At 40.0% G+C, this 27,765-nt stretch overlaps 1 protein-coding gene across 2 annotated transcripts in view; it reads right to left on the minus strand.

The window, feature by feature from the left end:
• Positions 1–23,959, minus strand: part of LOC126236397 (telomerase Cajal body protein 1) — a 117,185-nt gene extending 93,226 nt beyond the window's left edge. The window contains exons 1-2 of one of the 2 annotated variants that reach the window (XM_049945686.1): positions 23,390–23,645; positions 17,502–17,711 (exon numbers count right to left, since the gene is read on the minus strand). In XM_049945686.1, the coding sequence (XP_049801643.1) occupies positions 17,502–17,530 (29 nt within the window). In that variant the 5' untranslated portion in view covers positions 17,531–17,711; positions 23,390–23,645. Of the gene's footprint in view, positions 1–17,501; positions 17,712–23,389 lie in introns of both variants that reach the window. The other variant, XM_049945685.1, reaches the window with a different exon arrangement.
• Between the last annotated feature and the right edge of the window lie 3,806 nt (positions 23,960–27,765).

Raw genomic sequence — 27,765 nt, forward strand, 5'->3', positions numbered from 1 at the left:
AAGAAAGGAGGAGATGCAAGATCATAGATGACATAAAGGAAAGTGGAAATTATGCAGACCTGAGGAGGATTGCAAAAGACAGGAGTGCTTGGAGAGTTACCAGGTGAAAAACTGTCTTTGGGCAGGACACTAATAATTTTGAAGGTAGTACAAAAAGGTTAAATAGGTAAAATAAGGGAAAGGCAACCACTCGCCTGTAGTAGATCAACACATGGAGCAGGGTAAGGAGGAGGAGGAGGAGGATGATATTGGTGTTTAACGTCCCGTCGACAATGTGGTCATTAGAGATGGAGCACAAGCTCGGATTAGGGAAGGATGGGGAAGGAAGTCGGCCGTGCCCTTTCAAAGGAACCATCCCGGCATTTTCCTGGAGTGATCTAGGGAAATTACGGAAAACCTAAATCAGGATGGCCGGACGCGGGATTGAACCGTCGTCCTCCCGAATGCGAGTCCAGTGTGCTAACCACTGCGCCACCTCGCTCGGTGGAGCAGGGTAAGGAATAACAGAAAACAGCATTCTCACTAGCTTCCAAGCACTAACTCATTTTCCAGAAACAATGCACACATTCACACATACAACCTCACAGGCACATAGACACCCAATTAAGAGTTCCCGTAGGATAATTTGCTGGAGGGAGTGGCGGGAGGGGAGGGGGGGGGGCTACACCTGCTGGTATGGCATAATTTTAATATTTTGGAAGAACAGTGACTTGTAAGGGGCCATAAAAATTTTTTGGATCTGACCACATTGAAAATGTGTAATAATGACTTTTAAATCTTTTCTTCAAAGGTAAACACCTAAATATACCATTTTTTTTTCTTTTCCTTGAGAGCTAGGAGGGGGGCGGGGAGGGGCATGGTCCCCCCTTACCCACAGATATAGGTGTCCTGGCACCCAAATACACACTCCTGTGGCATAAGCAAGACTAATTATTGATACTCCATTATTGAAAGCAGCTGACTGAGGTGGGGAGGGGGTACGGAAGGATGCAAGGGGGAAGGGTTGTGGGAATGTGGCAGCTCTCTGGAGAGATGACTTCGCAGCCGCATGACAAGACAAAAAAAGCACAGTGTGTACAATACAAAGAGATTTAGGACAAAGGAGACGAGGATGGGGAACAGGGGGGAGGGGGGAGTGGGAGGGGGGAGTGGGGGACAGGGTTCGGACGGGAGGCGGGTGGGAAAGGAGAGAGATGTGAAGGTAAAGAAGAGGGGGAGAGGTGAGGGAGAGAGAGGGGAGAGGGTTGAAAAGGGGGGAGATGAGAGGGAGAAAACCCACATGGAGGAAGAGTTGTTGGAGAAGGCAGTTCTTGATCTGGATGGAAGAGGAGTGGTATGGACAAATGGGGGGGGGGGGGGGCAGCGGGGGGCAAGGTAAGGCAATGGGAACATGTTAGTGGATATTTAGGCCCAGGGTATTGTGAGAGCACAAGATATGTTGTAGATAGAATTCCCATCTGCATAGTTCAGAAGAAACTTGTGCTGTAAGGGAGTATCCAAACGGCCCTTGTAGCAAAGCAGCAGTTTAAGTCATATGTGTTGTGGAGGACAAGTGTTTGGCAACTGGATAGACAAGTTTACAGTTTGCCATAGTTCGGTGGTGTTCATTCATGCGAGCAGTCAGACGGTACTTGTCCTGCCCAGAAAGATTGCTATACGGCAATAACAGCACAGCTGAAACATAACTAGGCTGCTTCCACACCTGTCCTACTTTTTATTGGGTGGGAAATGCCTGTGACTGGACTATGGTAGGAGATAGAGGGTTGGTGTATGGGACAGGTCTTGCACCTGGGCTGACTCCAAAGGAATGATCCAAGGGTCGCAGGATTGGGAGCAGGAATGGAATACGGATGGACAGGATCTTCTTTAGGTTGGACTGGCAGTGGAACAATGCTTTTGGAGATGTGGGTAGAATTTTGGATAGGATATCCCTCATCTCAGAGCACAACGCAAGGTAATAGAGGCCCTAGTGAAGGATGTGATTAAGCCTTTCGAGGCCATGGTGACACTGGGTGATAGAGGAGTGCTGGTCGGTGGCTAGTTAACAGGTTTATTGGTATCAGACGAGCAGATGGCTCAGGGGGACTTGTTTATGGATGAGCAGGATAGGATATTGTCTGTCAGTAAAGGCTCGATAAGGTTGGGTCGGTTGTATGGAAGAGACTTTTTTAGATACTGTTGGTGGTTGGAGCGGTTCATATGGTCAGACCAATTTATGGAGTCACCACAGGGGTGACAGACATCTAGGAAGGTGGCTCGATGCACTGAGAAGGACCAGGTGAAGCAGATTTGGGGATAGGTGTTGAGATTATGGAAGAAAGGGAATAGGTTGCGCTTGCGATGAGTCCAGATAACGAAAATGTCATCAATGAATCTGAAACAGACAAGAGGTTTTACATGATGACTGGTTAGGATCAATTCCTCCAGATGGTCTCTTCCTTACAGCCTCAGCATGCATGAATGCCGCATCTGCAGTGGAAAGCTGGACTTGGTAAAATATACTGATAACCTCACCAGAGCCTTAGCTCATCCATAACAAGTCTCCCGCGCCATCTGCTCATCTGACACTAGTAAACAAGCCACTTACCAGCACTCCTCTGATCACCCAGTATCACCGTGGCCTTGAAAAGCTCAATCACATTCTCTACTATCTCACGTCATGCCCAGAGATGCGAGAACTACCAACACCCCCCAAATTAGTGTTACACCACCCATTCAGCAACAGAATATCCTTGCCCATCCCTATTCCAGTCCTACCCCCAATCCTGCACTCCATGGTTTGTTCCCTTGTATCTGGCCCAGGTGCAAGACTTGTTCCATAAACCAAGGTTTCCCGAACTTTTCTTCTTATGGACCATTTTGAGAAGCCTGGTATTTTGATAAAACAGCTTGTTTATTTTGAAGCTTAATGAAATTCAATAAAATTTAAAAAAGAGAGAAAAATATGTTTTATTTGATAATTTTAAATCACAACTAAAACACCAAAATCACGATAAAATTTTTAAAAAATAAGAAAAGAACCTAATTATTTATTTCAAATGTATTTAATAATTATTTTATTTTGTCCCTTAATAGATAACAACAATGAGGAATAAAGTTTTCAATGGCTTGGGTGATTTTAGGTCCTTAAATTACAGATCTTGATATCAGATGCAACAGTAGAAAGTTGAATTCTAATATCTGGTATGGCGTCAAGCCTGCTCCTAAACACTGTCTTCATTGCAGTGTAATTAAAAAATCCTGCTCGACATAAATACAGTGGTAAATGGAAGTAAAATAATAATAGCTTGTTTTGATAAACTTGAATATTCTTCTGACAAATTCACCTAGAAGTTACATAATGATTGTTCTTTTTTGCTTTTATTTTAAAACAGAGTCACTTATAAGTCAATTCGTTTTTCATACTCTCTTACACTTAAGCCTGCTGGCTTAGCTGTTATGGACAATGGATTTTGAACGCAGGAATTATCCTCACTAGCTATTGCAGGAGAGTTTTTTCCAATTCGTGGAATTGCTCTTAAATAGCTAAGAAACTTCATCTATTTTAAAATTGTTTTCAGTTAAACATCATAAAAAGTGTGAAAGCAATTAAAAGTGTTTTCTTGACCTGAAGGAGACCAAAACTCTGATTTTATCTCAAAATATGCAATTTTGTCTCTTCTATTAAAAACTGTGACATTCTTTCTACATCCATATGTACATACATACTCCACAAACCACAGTTCGGTGCATGACGGAAGGTATCCTGTTCCACTCACAAATAACAAGGGAAAAATTTCTCATGTCTTACCTTCATTGTCCTTATGTAAACATGGCAGAAGAAATGCTCTGCGGTCAGCCTCAAATGCTGGTTTTCAAATTTGCACAATAGTGCCTTGCACGATGAGCATCGTCTTCCTTCTAGGTATTTCCACTGTGTTCACGACGCATCTCCATAATACTTGTGTGCTAATCGAACCTACCAATAATAAATCTAGCAGCCCACCTCTCAACTGCTTCAATGTCCTCCTTTAATATGAACTGCTGGGAATCCCAAACACTCAAACAGTACTCAAGAATGGGTCCACAATCACGTTCTATGAGCCATCTCCTTTATGGATGAGCTACACAGTCCCAAAATTCTCCCAATAAAACACAGTCGAGCATTTGCCTTCCCTACTACAAACTTGATATGCTTATTCCACTTCATATCTCTTTGCAATATTACAGCTACATACTTAATTGAAGTTATTGCATTAAGATGATGGACCCTACTAGTGCTGTATTCCAATGTTACAAGACTGTTTATCCTGCTTGTCCACACTGCAATTAGAGCAAGCTGCCCATCCATCACACCAACTAAAAGTTTTGTCTAAGTCATCCTGAACAGTACCACAGTCACTCAAAAATGACACCATTCTATAACCACAGCCCCGGCAGCAAACAAACATAAACTGGTGCTCATCCTTTCTGTCAGGTCATTTATATATACAGAAAATAAAAGCAGTCCTATCAGACTCACCGCAGAGGATCGCTTATTGGGTTCTATTACTTAAAAAGTCTTCAAGCTACTCGTGTCTGGGAACTAAACAGATGCTCAGATCTTTGTCAACTATCTGCACTGGGGCACCATGTCAAATGCTTTCCGGAAATCTAGGAATAAGGAATCTGCGTGTTGCCCTCTATCCAAGTTTCTATGATATCATGTGAGATAAGGACAATCTGAGTTTTGCACGAGTGATGCTTTCTCAATCTACGTTGATTTGCGGACAGAAGCTTTTCTCTCTCAGTGAAATTTATTATATTCAACTCAGAATATGTTCAAGAATTCTGTAGCAAACCGATGTTAAGGATATTGGTCTGTAATTACGCGGGTCAGTTTTATTTTTCTCATACACATAAGCCACCTGTGCTTTATTCCATTTGCTTGGTGTTTTTCGCTGGGTGGCAGTTTCGCAATAAATGCACGATAAGTAAGGGGAGTAAAACTGTCTTCAGTGATAAGTCCTGCTTAAAACTGAGCCCTGATGACCAGCGAAGATGTTTTTGGAGATGCCCTGGACAGTAGTGGGATTCCAACCTGACTGTCAGTTGCTGTATGAGCCAACATCCGGGAGTGAAGATCTGGGATGTCATTTCATTTAATAGCAGGACTCCTTTGGTTATTATCCGCAACACGCTTACAGCATGTCAGTGATATTCTATGCCGCATTTCATTGCCTTTCATGACAAACCATCCTGGGCTTGCATTTCATCAAGGTAATACCTGCCTACACATGGTGAAAGTTTCCACTGCCTGTCATAGTGCTTGTCAAACCCTACCTTGGCGTGTGTGTGTGTGTGTGTGTGTGTGTTTGTGGTTTACGGGCGCTAAACAGCGGGGTCATCAGCGCCCAAACGCATAAAAACAGGAACACATGCAGGGAAGGGACTAAGACGAACAACGAACAAGGGGAACAGCTAAAACACACAGACGTGACGCAGTTCCAAATCCCCACATATAGAATCAAAACAAGAGGAGAAGGAGCGCACTAAAAAAGGAATCAAGGAAGGGAGGACAGAAACCGAAGGGAAACAAGGAGGTATTCGTGACTGGCGGACCTCTTACGTAAAATCTGGGTGAGCCAGTCATCCAGCAGCACATTAAAACCCTCTCCCTAAAATCCGTGGCAACAAATTGGACAGGACACAAAACCGTAAAACCTTAACCACAGACGTTGCGTCGTCTTTCAAAATAGAGGGCAAATCCGGTGGCAAAGAAACCACCGCCCTCTGGTCAGAGAATAAAAGACAGTCAAGTAAAATGTGGCGGACACCTACCTTGGCCAGCAAGGTCACTGGATCTCTCCCCTATTGATAACATTGAGATCATTATGCACAGGGCCCCGCACCAGCTCGGGATTTTGACAATATAACACGCCACTCGAACATAATATGGCACAATATCCCTCAGGAGTATCCAACAACTCTACCAATCAACACCAAGCGGCTTGCATAAGGGTCAGAGGTGGCCCAACACATTACTGACATGAAAAATTTGTGAAGCTCTTTCTCTTGAATAAAGCATCCAATTTTTTCTGCAATTGTAATCATCTGTTTGTCTGTACATTTACAACACATCTACCAATTTCCATCCCATTTGGATAATTTCTTCATGGTGTTTCCTCCCCCCCCCCATCTCCATTATGTGTGGGTTGTCTAACTAGTCATTCATGGCAGTTTTTGGAAAATGTGTTCACAATTATTTCACATGGCTGCCCACCTGTACCACATGGAATGAGTCAATAGACGTTCCAGTCTCTACTCACAACCAGTAGGTTAAAATCACCTCCAAATAATACAGCATGATTTGAGTATTTACATGATACTGATCATAGCTTATCCTTGAATGATTCTGTCATAGTCCATATCAATTCAGGCAGGCTAGGAATAAATCTTACCTTCATAGTCTTGGATGTTATTGAATTTAGCATATGTTAAAATGAATAACTAAGTAAGGAACACATATTTTTTTTTTGTTTTCTCCAAAAACATTTCTGCTCCGAGATATAGCCCTCCAAAGATGACACTGTGCATACCATTACGAAGATGCGAATTTTAGAAAAAATTTTACAATGCTGTATCTCTGGAAGAGTTCTAGATATTTTGTTGGTTTTTTTTTTATTATTTCAAAGGTAATTGCTTTCTGATTTCAAATAAATCCTCCATTTGGACTTACCTGTCAAAGTTCTTTCACTATAGCATTCTGAACTTTTTTATAATTTATGGAAAAAAAAATTTTTTTTTTTTTTCAGAAATGCTAATCCATACAATTTCGATTTTTTTTTCTTTTGATTAGTGCCATATAGTTCTGAATTCCCTGAAAAGGAGAGCTTCCACTTTTATGTTGGACACGTTTTATAAACAACTGAAATTTTTGCCATACATAAAACCTGTTTTATCATCACATAACAGGCTCATAAAAATCAAAACCTAGCCTTAGTTAACATAATTTTAGTTTTGAAAGATGAGTAAGAGACTCATTTTTCAAGAATTTTAAATGGTTCCAAAATGTATGTGAAAGGTCGAAAGACTTAAAAAAGGTTTTAATTTATACAGCTTCTGTACGCACTGTTTTGTACTGAAATCAGCCAGTCAATGAACTAAAAATGTGTTCCACTGCTTCAGTATCTTACTTTGATATAGAGTGATGCCTTACTGTTGAACCAATAGGAACTGGAGCACTTACAATCTTCAAAACACTAAACAGGAAGTGAGCACTGATGGCATTGTTGCTGTCCTTAAGCTGGAAACCCATATCCAGCAGCTGGTCCATGTGGTAGCACAAAGTTCACTACAATTTTGTTTAACTCATAATCTCTACAATCCACTAGTCAAAGTCATACACGCGCGCAGCGGACATTCCCCTTCTCAGGTTGTGAATCTGAATATTATCCTGCTGTTTCTGAGGTGTTGATTGAACGAATGAAATTTCTTCTTTCTTGCTCTTTAAAGTGCGTGCAATATGAGTTTGCCCATCACTTTGAATCCAAAAATTTGTCTTCTGAATTCCTCTCACAGAAGTAGTTTGTTTGGACCATTCTTCTTTTTTCTGCTCACAGAATTCTTCGATTTCCTCTTTGGATAAAAGAATGAGGGCTGTGGATGTGTAAGATTTCATGACTTTAGTAAAATCCTCAGCATTCTGAATTACAGCTGTATTTGGTCTGGAAAGATTATGTTTTGTAGTATGGTGCTTCAGCAGGCCTCCTCCGCCATCAAAAGGCCCCTTCCCGTGACCAGTAGCACTGTATAAACCTGTCAGCTGGCACAAGCGACTTACTCAATTCAAACAGCTGGTAACGATTTTTAAAATGACTAGGAGCACCATCAGAAATAATGATGATCTTCTCTGCCCGTTTGCAGTTGAAGAATGTTGCGCATTGCTAGCAAAGAATGTGTTGAGTCATGTCCTGTGTCATCACTTATAACTGCAACGTCCTGTGTCATCATTTATAACTGCAACACTTGTAGTCTTTTTCTGAAAACATGTCACTCCTGTAAAAATTGAAACCTGGTATTCACTCCAATGATATCCTTGTACACCTTGTGGGAGAATTACAGACCAGTTCCCAGCAAAATCACAGAGAAGCATAAACATAGCTCTTCAGCCTGTACACACCCTTTCACTTCTGCAATGTGTTGTTGTTGCAATTTATTCAGATGCTGGTGTGTTACTGCTTTCATTGATAATTTACCAAATTCATCAATGAAACTGTTAAAGGCAACAGTTTTCTTAATTAGTTTATTTCCTCCCATGTCGCATATGTACGTTCTGCAGAGTTATCTGTTACGTGTCTGTGAAGACTGTCCTCCCTTTCCAGGACAGTCACCACATTCTTAAAACAAACAAATCTCTTGCTTTACGTCAAAGACTTCTAATGACTTCACATGCCCAACCAGGGTGTCATATGTAACGTGCTCCAGTAAGTTCTTCAAATTTACCACACAAAGATCAAAATTCACAGAGTACACATGTAAACAGACATTTTGATCCTCCAATATGTGAAGTTGTATAGTTGCTCCTATAAATTGCAAAAGCTTCTTTAATACTGTGAGTCATGTACCTCTTCACTTTCACAACTTTTTGACCTTCAAATGTTACAGTTATAGTGTCTTTTTTGTTACCACTTATGTTCCAGATAAAATGACTGCACTATCTGAAATTGAGCTGCTTCTACAGGATGACCATAATAGTGATCTGGCCTTCCAAAGACTCATTTTAGAGACCTCTCATTTTTTTATTTGTCTACCATTACTCTGATATTGACGGAATGTGGTTCAAAACTGTTTTCTTTGAAATGTCTCTGGAATAATGGGTAAAACCTGCTCCTTTTCACTGTAGGATGAATAATACGAGGGTAATCCACAAAGTAAGTTCCATTTCTATTTCTATCTACAGCAATGCTACAATCGCAGTTCTGAGCATTTGCGGCAGTTACTCTGACGCAAAGGGAAGACATAAACGCCATTTTCAGATCACTGCTGCTGACGTGTGCTTTGTAGTGCTTCTTTATTATGTCAGGCGTAAGCGAAAATGCCGCCGCACGGCACAAGTTCTTAATGGTATCGCAGTAATCATATGCATTGATTGTTTGGCCTCGAGGTAAGAAATCAATCAGCAAAATGCCTTTTCTGTCTCAAAAAATGGTGCACATGACTTTTCGAGGTGTCAAGTTTGCTTAAGCTTAACCTTCATTGGGGATGAAGTGTGCCTCCATTCCATTGATTGCCATTCTGTTTCAGGGATGTCGTATGATACCCAATTTTCATCCCCCCTGATTATCAGACAAAGAAAACCATCGCCTTCTTCATTGTAGCATGTCAAAAACTGAAGTGCACTGCCCATCCGTTGTTTTTTGTGTTGTTCAGTAAGAATTTTGGGTACCCAATGCGGGCAAAGTTTTCAAAATTTCAGTTTATCAGTAACAATTTCATGAATTAGTGATCGTGAGATTTGTAGAACTTCCATAGCATGGGCACTAAGTGTAAACTTACGGTTGTGCTTAACCTTCTCTTCAATTGTATGAACCAGTTCATCAGTAACCACAGACGGGTGTCCACTTCGTTCTTCATCGTGCACTTGATAATGTCCTTCATTGAACGGTCTGACCCATCTTCTACCCACTGAATCACTCATAGCATTTTGTCTGTAAACTTTGCAGATTTGCCAATGAATTTCCTTTGGTTTAATTTTCTTTGCATTTACAATGGAAATCACAAATCTGATTTCACATGTGGAGGAGGCATTTTCAATTACAGCTGACATTATAAAGAAGCACTGCAAAGCACATGTCGGCAGCAGCAATCTGAAAATGGCGTAAATATCTTCTCCTTCAGTCGACCTTTGTATTCAACAGCTGAAATGATATTTGTGAAAAATTCCTAGCAAGAGGTTCATTTCCTTGTGAAGATTGAATTTCTACTTTGAAGAGTGTGATCAGTTTTGCTGCAGTGTATTCATCCATAGCTTTAGTAATTTCTCTACACTTTCTTGATGCATAGAGCTTGTAACTCGACTTCACTGACCACGGTTTCTTAACAGGACTAACACCTACCTCTGTAGTTGACTGATTCAAGGTATTTAATTCTTCCTCTATCGATGCAAAATCTGCACCATAGGAGGCTTCAGCTTGTTCAGATACTATCACTGTTGTTATTCCGTCAAAACATTTAGAACTCAAAAAGACACCATTGGAAACATCTTCATTTTTTTTTATTTTTTTTTTTTTTTTGGGAGGGGGGGGGGCCTCTTACATATCACTATTTTATGGACATGCAAATAGTAAGCACACTTCACTCTCCTGTGGCCCCAGTCAGAAGACATTTAAACAGTCCTTTTCACAAAACACACTGCAACTGTGTCAACTGGCAAATTCCTCGTAAAAACACAGAACACACTGGATGGTCTCAGATTTCTTAGAAGCCTCTTCAGTACACGAATTAGCACTGAACAACTACAATACAGAAAGCTGCAATGAACGACCACAACAAAGAAACTGACAAGAAACAACAACGAAGTGTAAGAATTATCAGCAACAATGAAAGTGAAAAGAAATAACTGCAACAAAGAAAGTGATAAGAAATAACTGCAACAAAGACAATAGAAATAAACATTGTAACAAAGAAATCAGTTAGAAACAACTTCAACAAAGACATACATTACCCTTGAAAGTTAAAAAGAAATGATTTTTTTAAAAATAAAACCTGTCTAACTTAAAAGTGGGAGCTCTACTTTACAGAGAATATAGTACTACATGGTATTAATCAACAGAAAAAAATTCTGTAAATTATAAAGAAAAACTAAAAAGGCAACAGTAAAAGAACTTTGACAGGTATGTCCAAAGGGAGGACACCATTGTAATCATAAAGCAATTATCTTTCAAATAAAAAAACCTCTAACAAAATATCTAGAACTGTTACAGAAATACAGCATTTAAAAAGAATTTCCGAAATTATCTTCAAAATGGTGTTCACCATGTCACCTTTGGAGGCCTGTATCTCGGGGCAGGAATTTTTTTGGAGGAAACAAAAAATACATGTTTCTTACTTACCCCTGAATTTTAACATATGCTAAATTCAATAAAATCAAAGACTATGAAGGTAACCCCCCTGCCTGAAGTGATACGGATTATGCCTTCTAAAACTGGCTAAGCAGAACCAGGTAGCTGCTAAAAACATCCAACAATTGACTTGATTTCACCTAGAACTGTTATATTCATCCAGATAATTATACTGTCACACACAAACTCCACCTCAATAGACACAATCTTTTTTTGTCAACTGCAATAAACATGCCCCCTCCTAGAGCTCTCTACTTCAGGTTTCAGCCAACTCTCAGTTGTGAGGTAGCTTGAGCGTGAAAAATTTCCTGAAGACCAGTATATTCGGGAATTCCATTATGAATACTCTGAAAATTTACTGATAAAATTTTTAAAGTTGAAATGGGTCTACTTTGTACACGATGATTATGGCCTCTGCGTATAGACAAACAAGTGTACATCAGGCAATTTCGAACTACCACCTAGCCTAAAAAAAGTACTCCGCTACCCCAAGTAATGGCTTTTCTGTAATGCACTGTTGACCTATGAAGGGGAGTCTTACAACTCCACATCCTGTAATGCAGGTCCAGAAATCTGCAGCCACGACCACCACAGAACTGACGGAGCCTCTGGTTGAGACCCTCCACTCAGCTCCAAACCAAAAGACCCCAATGACTCGGGGTGCAATGCTGAAAATTGTGAGCTCTGCTTGCACCCCTTGTGCTAGGCCAGTAGTCTTTAGCACTTCTGCCAGCTGCCCATAGGAACTGAGTATGCCCTCAGAACCTAAGCAACAGGCCTTGTTAGTAATGACATGAGCAACAACTTGCAGATTACTGCACCCTGTATCCTCAATGGCCATGGGCAGGACCTCCTCCACATCTCAGATGAGGCCCCTGGCAGACACACCGAGTGCACATTAGCATTCTTTCCGGACCTAGACATTACTTCCCTAAGGAGCTCCATAACGTGCCTAACATTGGAGTTCCTGATAACTAGTACACTTCTCCCTTTCGTGTGCCTGCTCACACTCTGCTGAATGAGTGGCCACTTGTCCAGTCACAGGATGAATGAGCAAGGCCTCTATTTTGGTGCTCTGTGTTGAGTGAAGCGACTGTATAACAAGCCACCACTCAAGCTGCAGTAAAGGTGGAGTCCCCACATTGGGTACGCTGGAAGGTGGCCAGACAGCAGGGCCCATGAGAGAAACTAGTGACACCTGATATGTCCCATGCAATGCACCAGTTTCTCGGCTGCTGCCACAGCCGGAGGCAGCAGCCTGTAGATGGCTGACCATGGCTACAAACGAACTGCAGCCAGCTCCTCCTGTGTCTGCATATAGCACGCGCACACCCTATCCATTTTACTACTAGCAACTTGTGAGTTAAACTTTGAAAACAAATACAGAAAGTTAAATATGTGACTCACTAGTCTCCTAGTGCTTCATCTACGAAGGCTGATGGCTGACTCTTTTCCTTGCAATGACATGTTAATTTCGTTGCACTTTGTTAAAATGTTGGGCCAATATGTGAGTTTCAACAACAACAAAGGATTTTTAAAAAATTAAATAAAACTTTGCGGTCTTTATTAAAGAAGACCCAAAACTCACTACAAAGTTTATAAAGCATCAATAGGCTTTTCTCTAGATAGCCTTCTCACTTCTGTCATGTAGTAAAAGAGCATTGTGTTCACTACCCATTCGGCTGCACAAAATTTTAAATAATCTGGACTGCAATGGTCAAGAGTTTACTTAGTTTATTATTTTGACTGCTGCATCCATAACATATTACATAACAGAAGGCATTCTTTTTGTTACAGACATTGCCTATGCAAATTACAATGACTGCTGGTAGCTCTTGTAGCTACCTGCATTACATATGATACAACTCACTCCATTTTTCCTACCATGGCTGTAGCACCATCTGTGCAAATATAAATACACTTCTCCCAATTTATCTCTTGTTTTATAATACAACGGAATATATCTTCTCCTGTTGTTCCTTCATGTAAATATGTGCTCATATTTAAATCTTTAAATGTATAATGAGAAAATGCTAGTAGTACAGCTAGTCCTAATTCCACATGGGGATTCATCCGTTTTCAGTGCATTATCACTGCATACCCAAAGTCAATAAATTAGCTCCTCCTCTATGGCAGCAGATTTAATGTGTTGTGAAACAGTATTATTAGCTAATTGTACCACATCTGTATTTTTATATCTGTTTATTGATAACACGACATTGTCTCTTACGCAGGCTTAAAATTGTTTCTCCAATTGAATGAGCTTCACCATCAAGCGCAATAGGTAACTTACACAGTGAGATGATTTGGTTACATTTTCATTGTCAGTTTTTGCAAAAGTAATTATTTGATATTCGGACTCTTCAACTGACTCCTGCTGTCTTCTACAGAAGTGGAAATCTTTTCCTTTGTGATCAGCATGCATTGTTCCTAAGTGTCTAATAACTGGCTGTGACCAAAGAACTGTTTGCCAGTTTTGTTTGACATGAAACACACATTGCAACAGTAGCACCTGACTTGTCAGTACATGTGAATCCAAATTTTAAGTAGTTTTATTGCAATTCCGTTTAGGTCTATTTGTACAAGACATGTGTTCTGGTTTGTGTATCCTTTCTTCTCCACTACTAGGTGTATCACTTGAATTACCACAACTGCCTTCCCTCAAAGTTCTTCTCTTTAACCATGAATCAATGAATATTTTTTAGCAATATATAAATTCTGTAACAAGAAAATCAAATCAGTTTTACTGAAATGCCTTCTTTACACTTTAAATAAGATATTTACAAATGTATACAGCCATCCAATTTATCAATGCTAAGTTTAGGTTCACCCTAAAGGGAATGCAAGAAGCAGACAAAGAACATGGCTGCCGAGTGGTGTATGGGAGTGGGGCAGGGGGGGGGGGGGGGGGGGAGTTGCTACATTTGTCTTTAAGTCATAACCACCCACCTCACCACCTGTGGTAATACCACGGAGACATTAATGTTCAAATAAACCCATTACATTATTTATTTCTCAACTGACACATACAACACAACTTTGTCATGATTGTTCCACATCTGTTACATCGCTGTGGTTGACAGCAGTCAGAAACATAAGGCAGTGGATACAAAGTGCACTGACTTGTAGCGACATGTGCTACGTTCGAATTTAGAACATCACACACCAGCAACAGGTTTCTCAGCATATAAACCTCATCATTTGCATGAGCAAGCCAGTGTGAAAATTTAACTGAAGGATACAAAATTGTATCGTGTATCATTAAGTGTGCTGTCATTTAACAGTAAATCAATCTCTCAGATTGGTGCTTAACTGAATTTAGGAAAGAAAATAAGATCCAGTCAATTACTAAGAGTTATATACAATTGTTCAACCTGAATCAAGTCAGTGGATAATCAAAATATCTATCGGCTGATCCACTTCTTCATCCTCCACTGACTTGGTTCATCTTTAAGAATTAATTTGGCTACATTTACCATCAGAAGCTCAGCAATGAACAATTAAAATATTACATATAAATGCATTCTGTACTAAGTCATACTCCAAACACTAAACTGTTCAGCACGTTGCACGTGGAAAAGTGTTTGATGCACTACTACTTTTTTTCTGGGATACAGTTGAGCATGATTCACTTTTGTTTCCAAATTCCTGAGTTTATGCATATGGATGTAAATTTTATTCCCAATACATTATTTTAAAAAAGTCAGAAAGCCAATTTAAAGCACTGAATATCATACAGAGTTCGACTGCAGGTGAGTTATTTCAAGTTCCCAATCTGGTTCTAACACATCACAATGTATTCTGCCAACTTATACAGTACAATTACATGCAAACAGAGGTTAATTAATACTGGGGAACAGAAGATGTTCTATCTATTTCTCTGCATTGGCAGACCAACCAAAAGCTACTTTTAATTATCTCAAAGCATTTAATGAGAGTGATATGGTTGTGGCATGCGATATTTTAACTGCATATGTTGCCAGTTATACTGAGCAAAACGTAAGTCTCCTGTACCCAGCCACCATCTCATGTTATTGTTGTAACAGACACAATCAAAAAATAGGATGCATCTTCTAATGGTATGTATGCATTAAAGCAAAAATGTATATAAGGAACATACAAGTCTGCTGCCCATTATACTCCATGTATAAAAGAGAAATAAAATATCAAAAATAAATAAATTACTGCCACCCAAATGTTAATTAATTTTAGCTCGGATGAGTTTATCAGCCATTACTTTCACATGTACCAATCACAAACAGGGCATCAAAGCTCAACTTAGCAATGTTTATCATCAAACAGGGATTTGATTAATTTTAATTAATAAAACAACCTATACTTTTGTGAAAATTTAATTTGTGAATAATTACTTATTATTCCTGTCTGTCTGCTGAACACTTAATGATATTTTACTGATGTATTTTAATCACATTTATGAAGACTGTCAATAGTAGTGTGCTGTCGTCGTAACTAGCCCTTTGCTGTGCAAAATGCTGGCAACAGAGCAAAAAGCACCAAAGTGATGCCAATTGTTGAATGGGTTGGAGATGTGGTGAAAAGACTTTCAGCCATCTTCATTCTTTGCTGACAAAACAATTGCGGTCATCTGGGTTTCATGGAAGTGCGTTACAGAGATATTCTTGTTGAAATCTGGTGCTTATTTGTGGTAATGATTATACACTGAGTTATATGGAGGCTGCTGTAACTCAAGTGAGTGTAAAAGGAATGACATTTTCAACATCTACTTAACATGCAGGCAGTTTGTAGCCACACTGTTAGACCACATAGTTTGGCAGTTCTTCCAACAATGGCAACTACCAACTTCTACTGACCATTATTAATAACAGAAGGCACCAAGATAATGACAGCAGCAACTATAATTTATTTTTATAAACAATATAAAACGGAAAAAATGAATACTGTTACTAGTAATCATGCACACATGACGTTTTGTGGCACCAGCAATGTTCAGCTAAGAAATTGGCATCCATTAAATTAGTATCATCAAAATATCGAAAAAACCAATGCCACGTTATTAATACTTGTTTGCAGAGCACTTATTCACTTGCCGTGGAACACAGTTTGGAATATCTTGCCATACACTACCCACCACCCCCTACAACTGTCCGGTCACAGGTATTTCCTACCCAATAAAAGGCAGAGTCACATGTGAAAGGAGCCATGTTATACATCAGCTATGCTGCAATTACAGTACAGTGGGCATGACATGTACCAAATCGCTTCTCGCATGAATGGCCACTGCCAAACTTGGGCAAACCACAAACTTGACCATCCAGTTGCTGAACATGCTGCACACTACAAAACAAATGACTTCCAACAGCTGCTTCACTAAAAGGGCTATTTGGATATTCTCTTCCACCACAAGTCTTTTTCTGAACTATGTAAATGGAATTGTCGTTCCAAAAACAACCTCTGCTCTCACAATCATCCTGACCTCAACCTCCACTAACATGTTCCCACTACCTTTCCCTTCTCTCTTCTATCCATACCATTCCTTTTACATCCAGATCATGCACTGCTTTCTCTTACCACACTTCTTTAATCTGCCCCCCCCCCAAATAGGGCACACACCCTCTCCCTCTCCCACATGCCCCTTTTTCAACCCTTCAACCCCTCCCTTCCTTTTTCAACTCCTCTCCCTTCTCTCTCCCACTTCATCTTCACCTTTCTCTCCTTCCCCCCGTACCCCTTTTCGTCCCTCAGTTCCCCTCCTCTTCTTCGTCCTACATCTCTTTCCATTGTACCTTCTGCACATTTTTCATCTTGTTGTGTGGTTGTAAAGTCATCTTTCTAATGACCTGCAATTTTCCTGCTAAACTCTCCTAGAACCCTTCCCTACCCCTCCCCAGCTCCATCAACTCAATACCTGTGTACCAATAATTAGTCCTGTCATGACCACAGCAGTGTGTGTGTGTGTGTGTGTGTGTGTGTGTGTGTGTGTGTGTGTGTGTGTGTGCGCGCGCGCGCGCGCGCGCACAGCTAGTGTGAAGCTCTTTTCTGTTATGTGTTACTGTGCTCCATGCATCAATCTGCTATAGGTGAGTGGTTGCCTTTCCTTTATTTTATGTATTGCTGCATCCAGGAATTTCTATTATTACTGTACATACAGCAAATTTTGATAAAATTTTGCGAAGAAGTAATCCATACTTTCATATGGTGGGACACTTTGAAATAGCTCTCCATAGCCAAGAACAAGTATTACTTAATCAGTTTTAAAATATGCTTCCACAAGCAAGGGAAGAGGAAGAGGGGATGGGGGGAGAGGAGAGGAGAGGAGAGGAGAGGAGAGGAGAGGAGAGGAGAGGAGAGGAGAGGAGGAGGATGGGAGGGAGGGGGAGAAGAGGAGAGAGGAGGGGGAGGGAGAAAAAGAATGAGAGAGAGCACTCAAACAAATCTTACCAGCATGAAAGAGGGTTTCCTGAAGACATTAAGGGATACCAACTGTAATCATACACTTGGCGCCCCACAGAAATTGCAAGGACTGACTTCAGTTCTGAGAGATTGCGGTCTTTATCCCACGTCTCTTGACAATGAAGTTCTGGTGGCAAGTCATATACGCGTAAGACATTGTCTACACTGTTTGTAACAACACAGGTTCCATCAGGGGCCCTGAAATGAAGAAAACATCACCTTCAAATAATTTCAGCTGTATTTTTTATGTTCCCAGAACATTATGTTTAAGATTTTCACTGAGCGTTATCTTCACGTGAAACATAAACTCTAGAGTTAGTAGCCCCACAGGACATCAATATGGAAAATATCTCGGCAATCACCTCAACTAGTGCATCAACTAGTGAGGATGCCAGGAACCACCTGGCATGAGGCCTATGGCAGTGTACCTTGTTAGCTGGCTGCCTGGGCAAATAAAAGGCCAGCTACAGCCTGTTGAAGCTACTTTTGTATTTACATGTGTCAGCTTCTAATACTGACACCAGTGTGACATTCACACTGGATTCTGCTATCTTTAGCACTGTGTTTGTTTTGCTCTTCGAACTTGGCCTGTATCTGCTGCCACTAGACTAGTGCTTGGACTTGGAATATGCTATGTTTTCTTTTCATGACCTGCCTGCTTTAGCCAGTGATGAACTAACCTATTGCCAAGACCTTGATGCTAAATTTATTCCAGGTGTTTGTACCAAGTTTTGTACGGACATAAAATATTGCTTGCTGTAAACACCCACAACAGTGTTGTAATAATAAGTGTTTGTATCAATAGACTCATGGCAAGGACAAAAGGACACGATAAAACCATGAGATTAAGAAAAAAGTTATAGTCATGACCTTTCAGTCCCACTTTCAGTAAACTTTAGAATCATAGTTTCATAACAGGCAGCACCAATAATAACATATGATTGGGAATGGGGATGACAGGAACTGCTGATATACAGATTTGAAATTTAAATGTTCATTTCACAGGAATACAAACAGTATATTGATCCAAAGGTTTGTATATTCAGAAGAGCAACATCCATCAGGGGCCCTGAAATGAAGAAAACATCACCTTCAAATAATTTCAGCTGTATTTTTTATATTCCCAGAACATTATGTTTAAGATTTTCACTGAGCATTATCTTCATGTGAAATATAAACTCTAGAGTTAGTAGCCCCACAGGACATCAATATGGAAAATATCTCGGCAATTTCGGCGATTTCAAATCCAGAAAGAGAAAACAAAGACCAAGTGGACCATAGTAAAACAGAATACCAACACTGGGGATCATCTGGAAGGTGGAAGTCAACACACAGGTCTGTTCTCACTGTGGATGCCCTGGACACACTGTATGCTACTCCAGAGAAAGAAGACGAGTGTTAGATGACTGTTATGTCACAAGGTGTCAACCATCACAACAGTCCTACAGACAGAGCAGGTGAGGAATCTACTACTGAATTACCAATAGAATCTTGCCTGCTGAGGAACATCGGCAAGCATTAACTGTTCCACCCCAATTTCAGGCGATTTCAAATCCAGAAAGAGAAAACAAAGACCAAGTGGACCATAGTAAAACAGAATACCAACATTGGGGATCATCCACGTATTAGCCATTGCTCATATAGGCTGTTGCCGGTGGTGTGACAGATAATCTAGGAGGCAGGGGAGAAGATACTGCAAGATGACATCGCTGAGCCTGGAGAGAATCCTCAGTCCTTTCGTGTGGCTCTTCTGAAGGAGGAGGAGGATGGCACATGGAAATTTCTGCATCAACTTCCAACAACTGAGGAAATAGCAAAAAAAAAAAAAAAAAAAAAAAAAAAAAATCTACCCATTGCCATGCATTGATAATACCCTAGGCTGTTTAACAAGAGCAAAATATTTCTCAACCATATGCATGCAGACAGATTACAGGCAAATTGACACTGACAAGACCAACTGGGGAAACACTGCTTTCACAGCTGCTGAAAGCCTCTACGAGTTGAAAGTTTTACCAGTTGGACTGTATAAAACTCCACACACCTTTAAAAATATGATGGACCGCCTGCTCCAACACTGTAAATCGACGAACTGTCTTTGCTAACAGTGTGACACTCATTTTTTCTAAGTCATCTGGAGATCATCTATGCCTCCAGAGAAATCTGCTGAAGTGTATTCAGTCAGCAGGTCGAAAAAGTGACTGTTTGCTGCCCAAGAAATAAAAATCTTGGGGCATGGCAATGGAGTACACATCAATCATGAGAAAATATGAGTAGTCAAATATTTTTCAGCTCTTCAGAACATCTGTGATGGGAGAAGTTTTCTCAAAATGTCCTCATACTACCTGCGATTCATAAAGGACTTCTGTACCAATGCTCATTCCTTGCAAGAACTGCTGCAGATAAGTCAAATTTTCCTGGAACAAGGTGCAGGAAAGGTCTCCCTTGTTCTTAAGGAGGCACTAACATACAAATCATTCACCACTGTGATGAACCACCAATCTCTCTGCTGGCTAGTCTGAATGATTCACAGGGTCAACTGGCAAGATAGGCACTGAGACTTCAGGACTATGAAGTGACAGTGATACACAAAAGTGGATGCAACTGCAAGGACACCAACCGCCTTTCATGGAATCCTTTGACAGAACACAGCAGCGTAGATGAAATATCAGTTATCACTGCATTAAATGATACTATTGCCGAACACAGGAAAGATCCAGAAATGGAGAAAACCATAGAAGTCTTGGAGGACGTGGAAATGATCAAATGAAAATTCCAATTAATAATCGGAACACTGTCTAAGAGGAACTAAGATCCATGGAGCAGTACTGGTTGCTGGTCATCCCAGCTATTCTACGAAAAATGATCCTGAAGTATTTGCACAAACTCCAACATCTGGTCACCAGGAATTTGTAAAGACTGTAGACAGAATCAAATACACATATCATTGGCCAGGTCTCTACCAATCCGTTAAGACACTATGTGGGCCACTGTAAGGAAAGCCAATAACAGAAGCATATGCTGTGATTAACTCTGGGGCATCTGGTCCTGCAAGACCACCATTCCACTGAATTTGACTTGACCTCTTGGGGAGGCTCGCAAAGTCATAAACAGGACTTGATGGATAATAGTTTGTACTGACTATGTCACATGCCATACTGTCACCAAAGTTGTGCTGACTGCTGAAGCTCCGAAAATTGCAATGTACCTTGTAGAAGACATCATTCTGGAGAATGGAGCTTCCAGTGTCAAGATACAGTTGAGAATAGTATCAGAGATAATTTCATATTGCGACATCACCCACAAGATGACAACTGCCAACCACTCACAGACGAATGGCCCCACAAAACACTTTAATAAGACCTTGAAGATATGCTCTCAATGTATGTTGATGTTGATCAGAGAAATTGGGACACAATACTACCTATCGTGACATTTGTGTGGAACACAGCAAAGCAAGGTGTTACAGCCTTTACATTGCTATCTCTGTTCCATGGTTGTGAGGCCAAAACAACAATGGACAAAACTTTTTCCATTTCAACTGGATGACACTCAAGATGGCTATACATGAAACACTTAATAACCATGACTGAATAAGCAAAATAGTTGGCTCACATACGGACCCTGATTGCCCAGGAGAAGACCGAAAGTGCTATAATATCAATATTTTGGGCATATTGTATTCTCTATTGCTTGCCACTCATCACAGACAAAGTCAAGGACTACAATCCTTGATCAAGAAAACAAAAGGGCAGAGACGTCATTCATGTCCTCCATATGAAGTTCGACTACAGTCTCAAGGTGCAGATCATTATTTCACTGATGACCCTGCTTTCAGATGTGGGCTTCAGTTCAGTATGATTTAACAATATATTGCCCTACAGTCCAGTGCTATATGTGGCTGTAGTTGATGGCTTCCACAGTCATACATAAACTGTTGATCATGGGTGATAACACTGACAACTGCATACTAGTACCGGGCAGCATATCTTTGAATGGCAGTCCATGGAAAGCAAAGTAGCTAGACTACTCAGATGGTGATGCATTCCTTGCATCTGCCTCCAATTAAGCAACATGCAACTTCATGTCTGACCTAACCAGTCTTGTTACTAATGATAAAATCTTCTGAGTTGTTATGCCAAGGCCTATTCCTCTTACATAGTGTGTTACTGATACTGAGATGAAAGTCCATGTGACAACTTCCACCAAGGAGATCATCATCAAATAAAGGTTATCTTGGGATGAAATGTACTCTGCATAAATGATGCAATTTGTTGCTAAATTTCTCAGTTTGTATAAGTGACTTACAAGTAACACAGACAGAGGAATGAAATATGCGATGGGTAAGTTAGGTACTATAAAAATATTTCTCTGTGTTTTTTGAGTGTAGGTTACAATGTCTTAATTATGCTATATAGTGATTATGTCTCTAACACATTTACATCACATACTACAGATTTATTGCTTTAATAAGGTCAAAATCTTCAAACTGATACACAAAACCCAATGTCTATAAGAGCCATCGGGCATAAATCCTATTTGTCTTTAACAGGGAGTAATTAGAATCAACAAAAATAAATTCTCCTTAGTACATGTTTTCACAAGAACCAATGTGAAAAGAAAATGTTGATTTGTTACTCATCATTACAAACATAATGTTTTTTAAAGGAGAATTTTATTTGTTCACATGAAAGAATGATATCTAATGAAAGATTTGTTTAAATTACATTTGTTCGCAGGTACAGCAAAACATAATGAATACTATCTCTTTATTGAATTTTTTACTGAAACTTCTCATATTCTTTCTAAGACATTTAAAACAAGTTTTGTTTCGTTACCCATATTTTATCATGCTTCTAATATCATTTCCTGCCAAGTTGTCTTGTTCCACTTGATATTTTACTTTTACTTTACCTTTCTACCACAAGCAACATCTTTTGCTGCTTGCCAATGTAGTTTTCTCACGTATGATGGCCTTGTCATCTGTGTACAGTTAGGCTAAAACCACACATTATCAACACACTAAAAGAAATGTACACATCAACATTAGAATCACTGATCTAATTTATGAGTTTTTGCAGGTAGAACTGCTTGGATCATGGCCTCATGCCCATGAAACAAAATTGCTATAGACACAAATGACTGCCTGCTGCAGTGTATAACTGAAGGTGATGATCAATCAGCCTCGAGTGCCAAAACAAAGCTTCCCAATCGAAAAAAAGTTTGTAGCCTATTATCACTTTTGACAAGTAGTGTCAGTCAACAATGGTCCTTGATAGGAAAAATACTCAAAACTCAGGATTGCTCTCTGACCAGTGTACAGACTAATGTTGGGAATTATAATGAGAGCCAGGAAAACAAGCAAATGGCCCCAGGAACAGACTGGAGAGACAGACATAATTCTGAAAGTAACAAAGAACTGGATGTGGGCAAACCAGGGAATTGGGTGCGAATGGTAGATGAATGTAACATGTTCTTTCCCACATACCAAGGAATAGAAAAGGATGAGAAAACAACCTAATGAAAGATGGATGTATTAGAAAACACACAGGAACAACATAATGCATTTATCTGAAGAGAGTAATGCATGTGGAGGTCCTTATCCAGCAGTGGATACACGATGCTGCTGCTGATACGTTTGTGTACAATTGAATGCAATTTTGTAAAATAATCAAAAGACGACCAACCACACCTACTATAATATTCATTATATTATAATATTAATAATTACTAAGTAACCTCTTAGTATGTAATCGCAAGTAAAATATTAAAACTGAAAAAAAAGAAACAGCTCTTCTGATAACATAAGCACCAATTTTTGGACAGAACAAAAGAGTTCATGCCACTGAAATACGCACATACGTTAGGTAGAAACACACCTCTGACATTAAAAACCACTACAAAAATAGAGATTTAACAGTATTGCTGTATCACGATTTCCAGGGCGAATTGTACACTTCAGTCCAGTTTAAGCAAATCAGAACATAGTAGCTACCATTTACATCCTTTTGTGTAGCACTCCTCGCGCGATCTGAAATCGTTCCATGCTCCAGTAATGCACACAACCTCCTCAATAGAATAAGATATGCTTGACACACTGTCTGTTACTGGAGTTTCTTCAGGCTTGTGTGTCTCGTCCTTTGTCATATCACTAGGAGTGTCAACATTAGAAACATCCCCTCTCTTATCCGCGCTATCGGCAGTACCGCTAAGCAGATCTGTGCCCCTGTCCCCGCCTGTTTGCGTATCCTGACAGGTATCATTGTGACAGTCATCTCGGTTCTCAGCCATTCTTATTTGTTAACGACTATGCACCAGCTGCCTAAAACAACTGTTTTTCACCATAAGAATGTCTGCACCATCAGACTGAAACCACATACACACAACATTATCACACACGAAACACGCACAACAATACTCTGAGACCATTTGTAAACAATCCGCTTAAATCAAAGATTACTGACTGAAACAGTCTCGTCCATTCACATGCTTTCCACGGGTAGTCTGGCTCTTTGGTTACCAACCGAGCAATATGATTGCAATAGTTAATTTCCCAATTTTTTTTCCGACAAAAGCCGGAAATGTTATTAGGACACATACAAGTCCAGTGTATTAAATAAATAAAGTACGTCCATAACTCTGCATAATCAGAACAAATAGTAGTACAATAAATTTGCACGATGGCCCATTCGCGAAGGCAAGAGGCCTCCCTTCCCGACATGGGAATAAACAATCGAGAATTACAGGGAGCTGAAGCTCTCCTGAACATAAGTATGGATTTCGAACAAACGACGAGTTCTGCAGTAAAACGCACACTGGAGCGGAAGGAAGAATTAAAAGAGAAGAGATAAGCAGTCACCATTCTGCAACACCAGCAACAAGTAACAAAGGAGGTAAATGGCTCTGAGCACTATGGGACTTAACATCTATGTTCATCAGTCCCCAACAAAGGAGGTAAAGAATTCGACAATGCCCAACACAAACATGTCTGAAAATTTTAATTTAAATGACGGATCAAATTCTCTTACCCACAGGGAGCTTTGAAGACGTCACTGGGTGGTAAATCATTTAGTGCACAACTAACATAAGAAAATGGTAACACACCAAGGGAAAATCATTTGCAAATAAATGTACAGCTAATATATCATCAAAACAAAGGTAGCAGATATCATAGTGATGCAATAGATCCATTTTATGTGTTTATTGAAGGCCTTCACGGTCATTTAGGTAAATACCATCCCATGGGTTTGGGGAAGATACCATTACCTCAGATTCTAAGTACAAGCATAAAATCAGAAATCTTAAGGTTTTGAGGAGAAACAGAATTCGTATTGATTTATCAACAAGGAAGGCTGCAAACAAGTTTGTGGAGGACAACCCATTACATCATAAACAGATGGTAGCATACATATGAAACCACAGAACACGTAGGCAAGGAGTTATCAGAAATGTAGATCCTGAATTAACAGAGTTAGAACTGAAGACACTACTCAGTATACAATTTTAGTCACTCACATATCCAGAATGATGAAGAAAATAAGTAATTTACAAATGATGAACTACATATACCAGCAAATGTGCGTGGTCACAGTTTCTACCGGAACATGTGACAATATATGGCATGAAAGGTAATGTTAGAACATACATACCTCTAGTGAGGCAGTATTTTAAATGCCTTCGATATGACCATCTTAGTAGACAATGTCAGTCACAGACTTGATGCAATCAGAGTGGAGGGAGCCATGAGATAGCTCAGTGCACAAGTGAAGTAATGTGCTGCATCCTCTGTATAGGGATCCATAAATGGGGAGATACGTCTTGCCAGTATATCTCAAACAACAAGAGATTAAGAAAGTGTCAGCTTCATCAATTTATCCTTTAAGGAAACTGAAGAATATGTAAACCAAAGACCTTATATTGCTGTGACAGGGAATCTTGATAGGAGTAACTCGGAATGGGAGAAAGAATCCCCCCCCCCCCCGTAAAAAGTATTCAGCACATGTACATGACAGCTGTTCACCACACAAGGCCAAAACAAATAAGGCCTATACCAGCTATAAGTCCCATGTTGGCAAATATAGATTTACCAATATCTCCTGTTAAAGAGAATCCATATGCACCACAGCCACATACTCCTAAACTGCAACTGGCAATTATTTCAGGAGGGTGTAGGGAAGCAGCCTACTCATGCCGTAGTAAATTCACATCAGTCTTTCCATTGTGTGCCAGCCAGTCCGCTGTAACTAGCTCTGACGTCATAAATGTTGCGCAATACTTTAAAAATCAAATAAATAACCTAAAATGTTTCTAGCATGTCAGGAGTAATACTAAATTAATATGTGTTGAATATCAGTTCGATAACTTTAGCCATTTTCGAAATTTGGACGTTTTTCTGTAAAAATCATTGGCGCAACAGAAAAGAGCTGGAGACTTCAAAATTTATATTTAGATTCCTTTTTCATAAATATTTAATAGAAACAGTCTTCTGGATCTCACAATTTAAGATTTTAGTTGAAATTCATGATTTTCTGGTTTTGTCTTAAAAATTAGGGAAGCAAGATAGATTAAGTAGGCTAATAAATAAGGCTAGGATGTTTATATTTAAGTAGAATTGAGATACGCTATAATCATAAAGATGTGAGAAGTTTCATTTGAATACCTATAAAACTATAGCGATAGCGTATCTCCAAAGGGCCAGTTCAGAGCTCGTCTACTGCGTGCAGTGTAATTGAATTAATTCTCTCGCCCAAAATATTTAACGTAGCCACGTCAAACTTTTATTATGATTAATTACCTGTGTGCTGAATGCACATTTAAATTGAGAGCTTCATCGGCCATCAGCGAAAGAAGCTATGATTTATTCGGTAACTTAATGTGGTGCATTACTAGCCCAGCGGCTAGTCGGGAGAGCCGATTTGATCAGGCGTTCCCTTAGCCGTCCGCACCGCGGCTTTATATATAAGAACGCTGCGAGAGGAAGCAAGGCCCCAGTTCTCTCCAGACGCTGAATAGCACGCCATCTGTGTCTGGAGTCGCGTCGCGTCGGTATCATTGCTACAGACAGCCTCGGATGCCGTATTAAGTTACTCGGAATACGCATAACCATGAAATCATTTTCGAGTGAAGTGTTAATTCTGGGTTGACTTTAATTATCGATCTTCAGTTTGCGTATGTCGTATTTTCACGTGCTGCCGCGGGACAGACATTCTACCAATTATTTAGCGTGGCGCTTGATGAACCTTATCGTCAAATTATGGCGAGCATTCATTTAAACATTTAATTTGGACATTTATAGTTGCATCAGTGCATTAGACTCTGAACTGCTCTGTTAGTTAGATTGTGTGGATTCTTTTGTTTTCATCTGTGACTTTCAGAATACAGAACGTTTTTTCAAGACCGTTTTTGATTATAAATCCCGGACAATCTCCTAATTCCTCAGAGCTCTAAGCTGTAACTATAAGTGTATTCTCAGATGAAGTGGGCACTAGGAATTCTAATTACAGGCTTCACATTTTGCTAATCACTTTCTGGTAGGCAATATTGTAGTTAGAGAGCCAGTGTTGAGAACGGCGAAAGACAGCATAAATAACATTCTAAATAATAGGAACTGGTTTTACATTCTACAAACCAAACAAATTATATAACAGCAACATAAATTACACCCGCCGCCCCACATATGGTGCATATCGGCCGGGAAACAGAAATCGAACTGAGTAAAAGTGAAAGTGATTTTTAAATATTAGGATTCGCGAGTGAAATGCGACACGCAGCTGAGTAATAGAACAGTGAAAGTGTTACATGTGTATGTGGACGACGCAACTGGATTAACTACGCATCGGGATTAACGGAGCTGGCACTGAGTCTAGCGGCGCTGCCGGCATCGAGAGAAGCCAGTTTCGCCTCATCGCAGTCATCTGCCGGGGCAGCCGGAGCCGTGCCTGCAGTTGCAGGCCACGCAAACCCACAACAGCCGTCGGAGTGCCGTCTGCAGTTCAACACGCCGTGTCGCATCAGTAATCCTGGTACGCCGCGCCAGCAACGCCGTACGTCGTGCAGAAGGAACTAAGTTAAGTGAAAAGCTGTTAAAAATTTTACTAACCTGCACTAAAAGACTGTCGGCGATGGAACCGCCAAAAGAAACTGAAGTTAAACTTAAATCAGAACCTATGTCTGTTGAGGGAACTGTAAATCCAGACAACGGTTCAAGTGTAAATATGCATGAAAGTAGTAATATTAAAGTGAAATATGAAGTATT

This window comes from Schistocerca nitens, chromosome 2 (genome assembly GCF_023898315.1).
Source record: "Schistocerca nitens isolate TAMUIC-IGC-003100 chromosome 2, iqSchNite1.1, whole genome shotgun sequence".
Lineage (NCBI taxonomy): Eukaryota > Metazoa > Arthropoda > Insecta > Orthoptera > Acrididae > Schistocerca > Schistocerca nitens.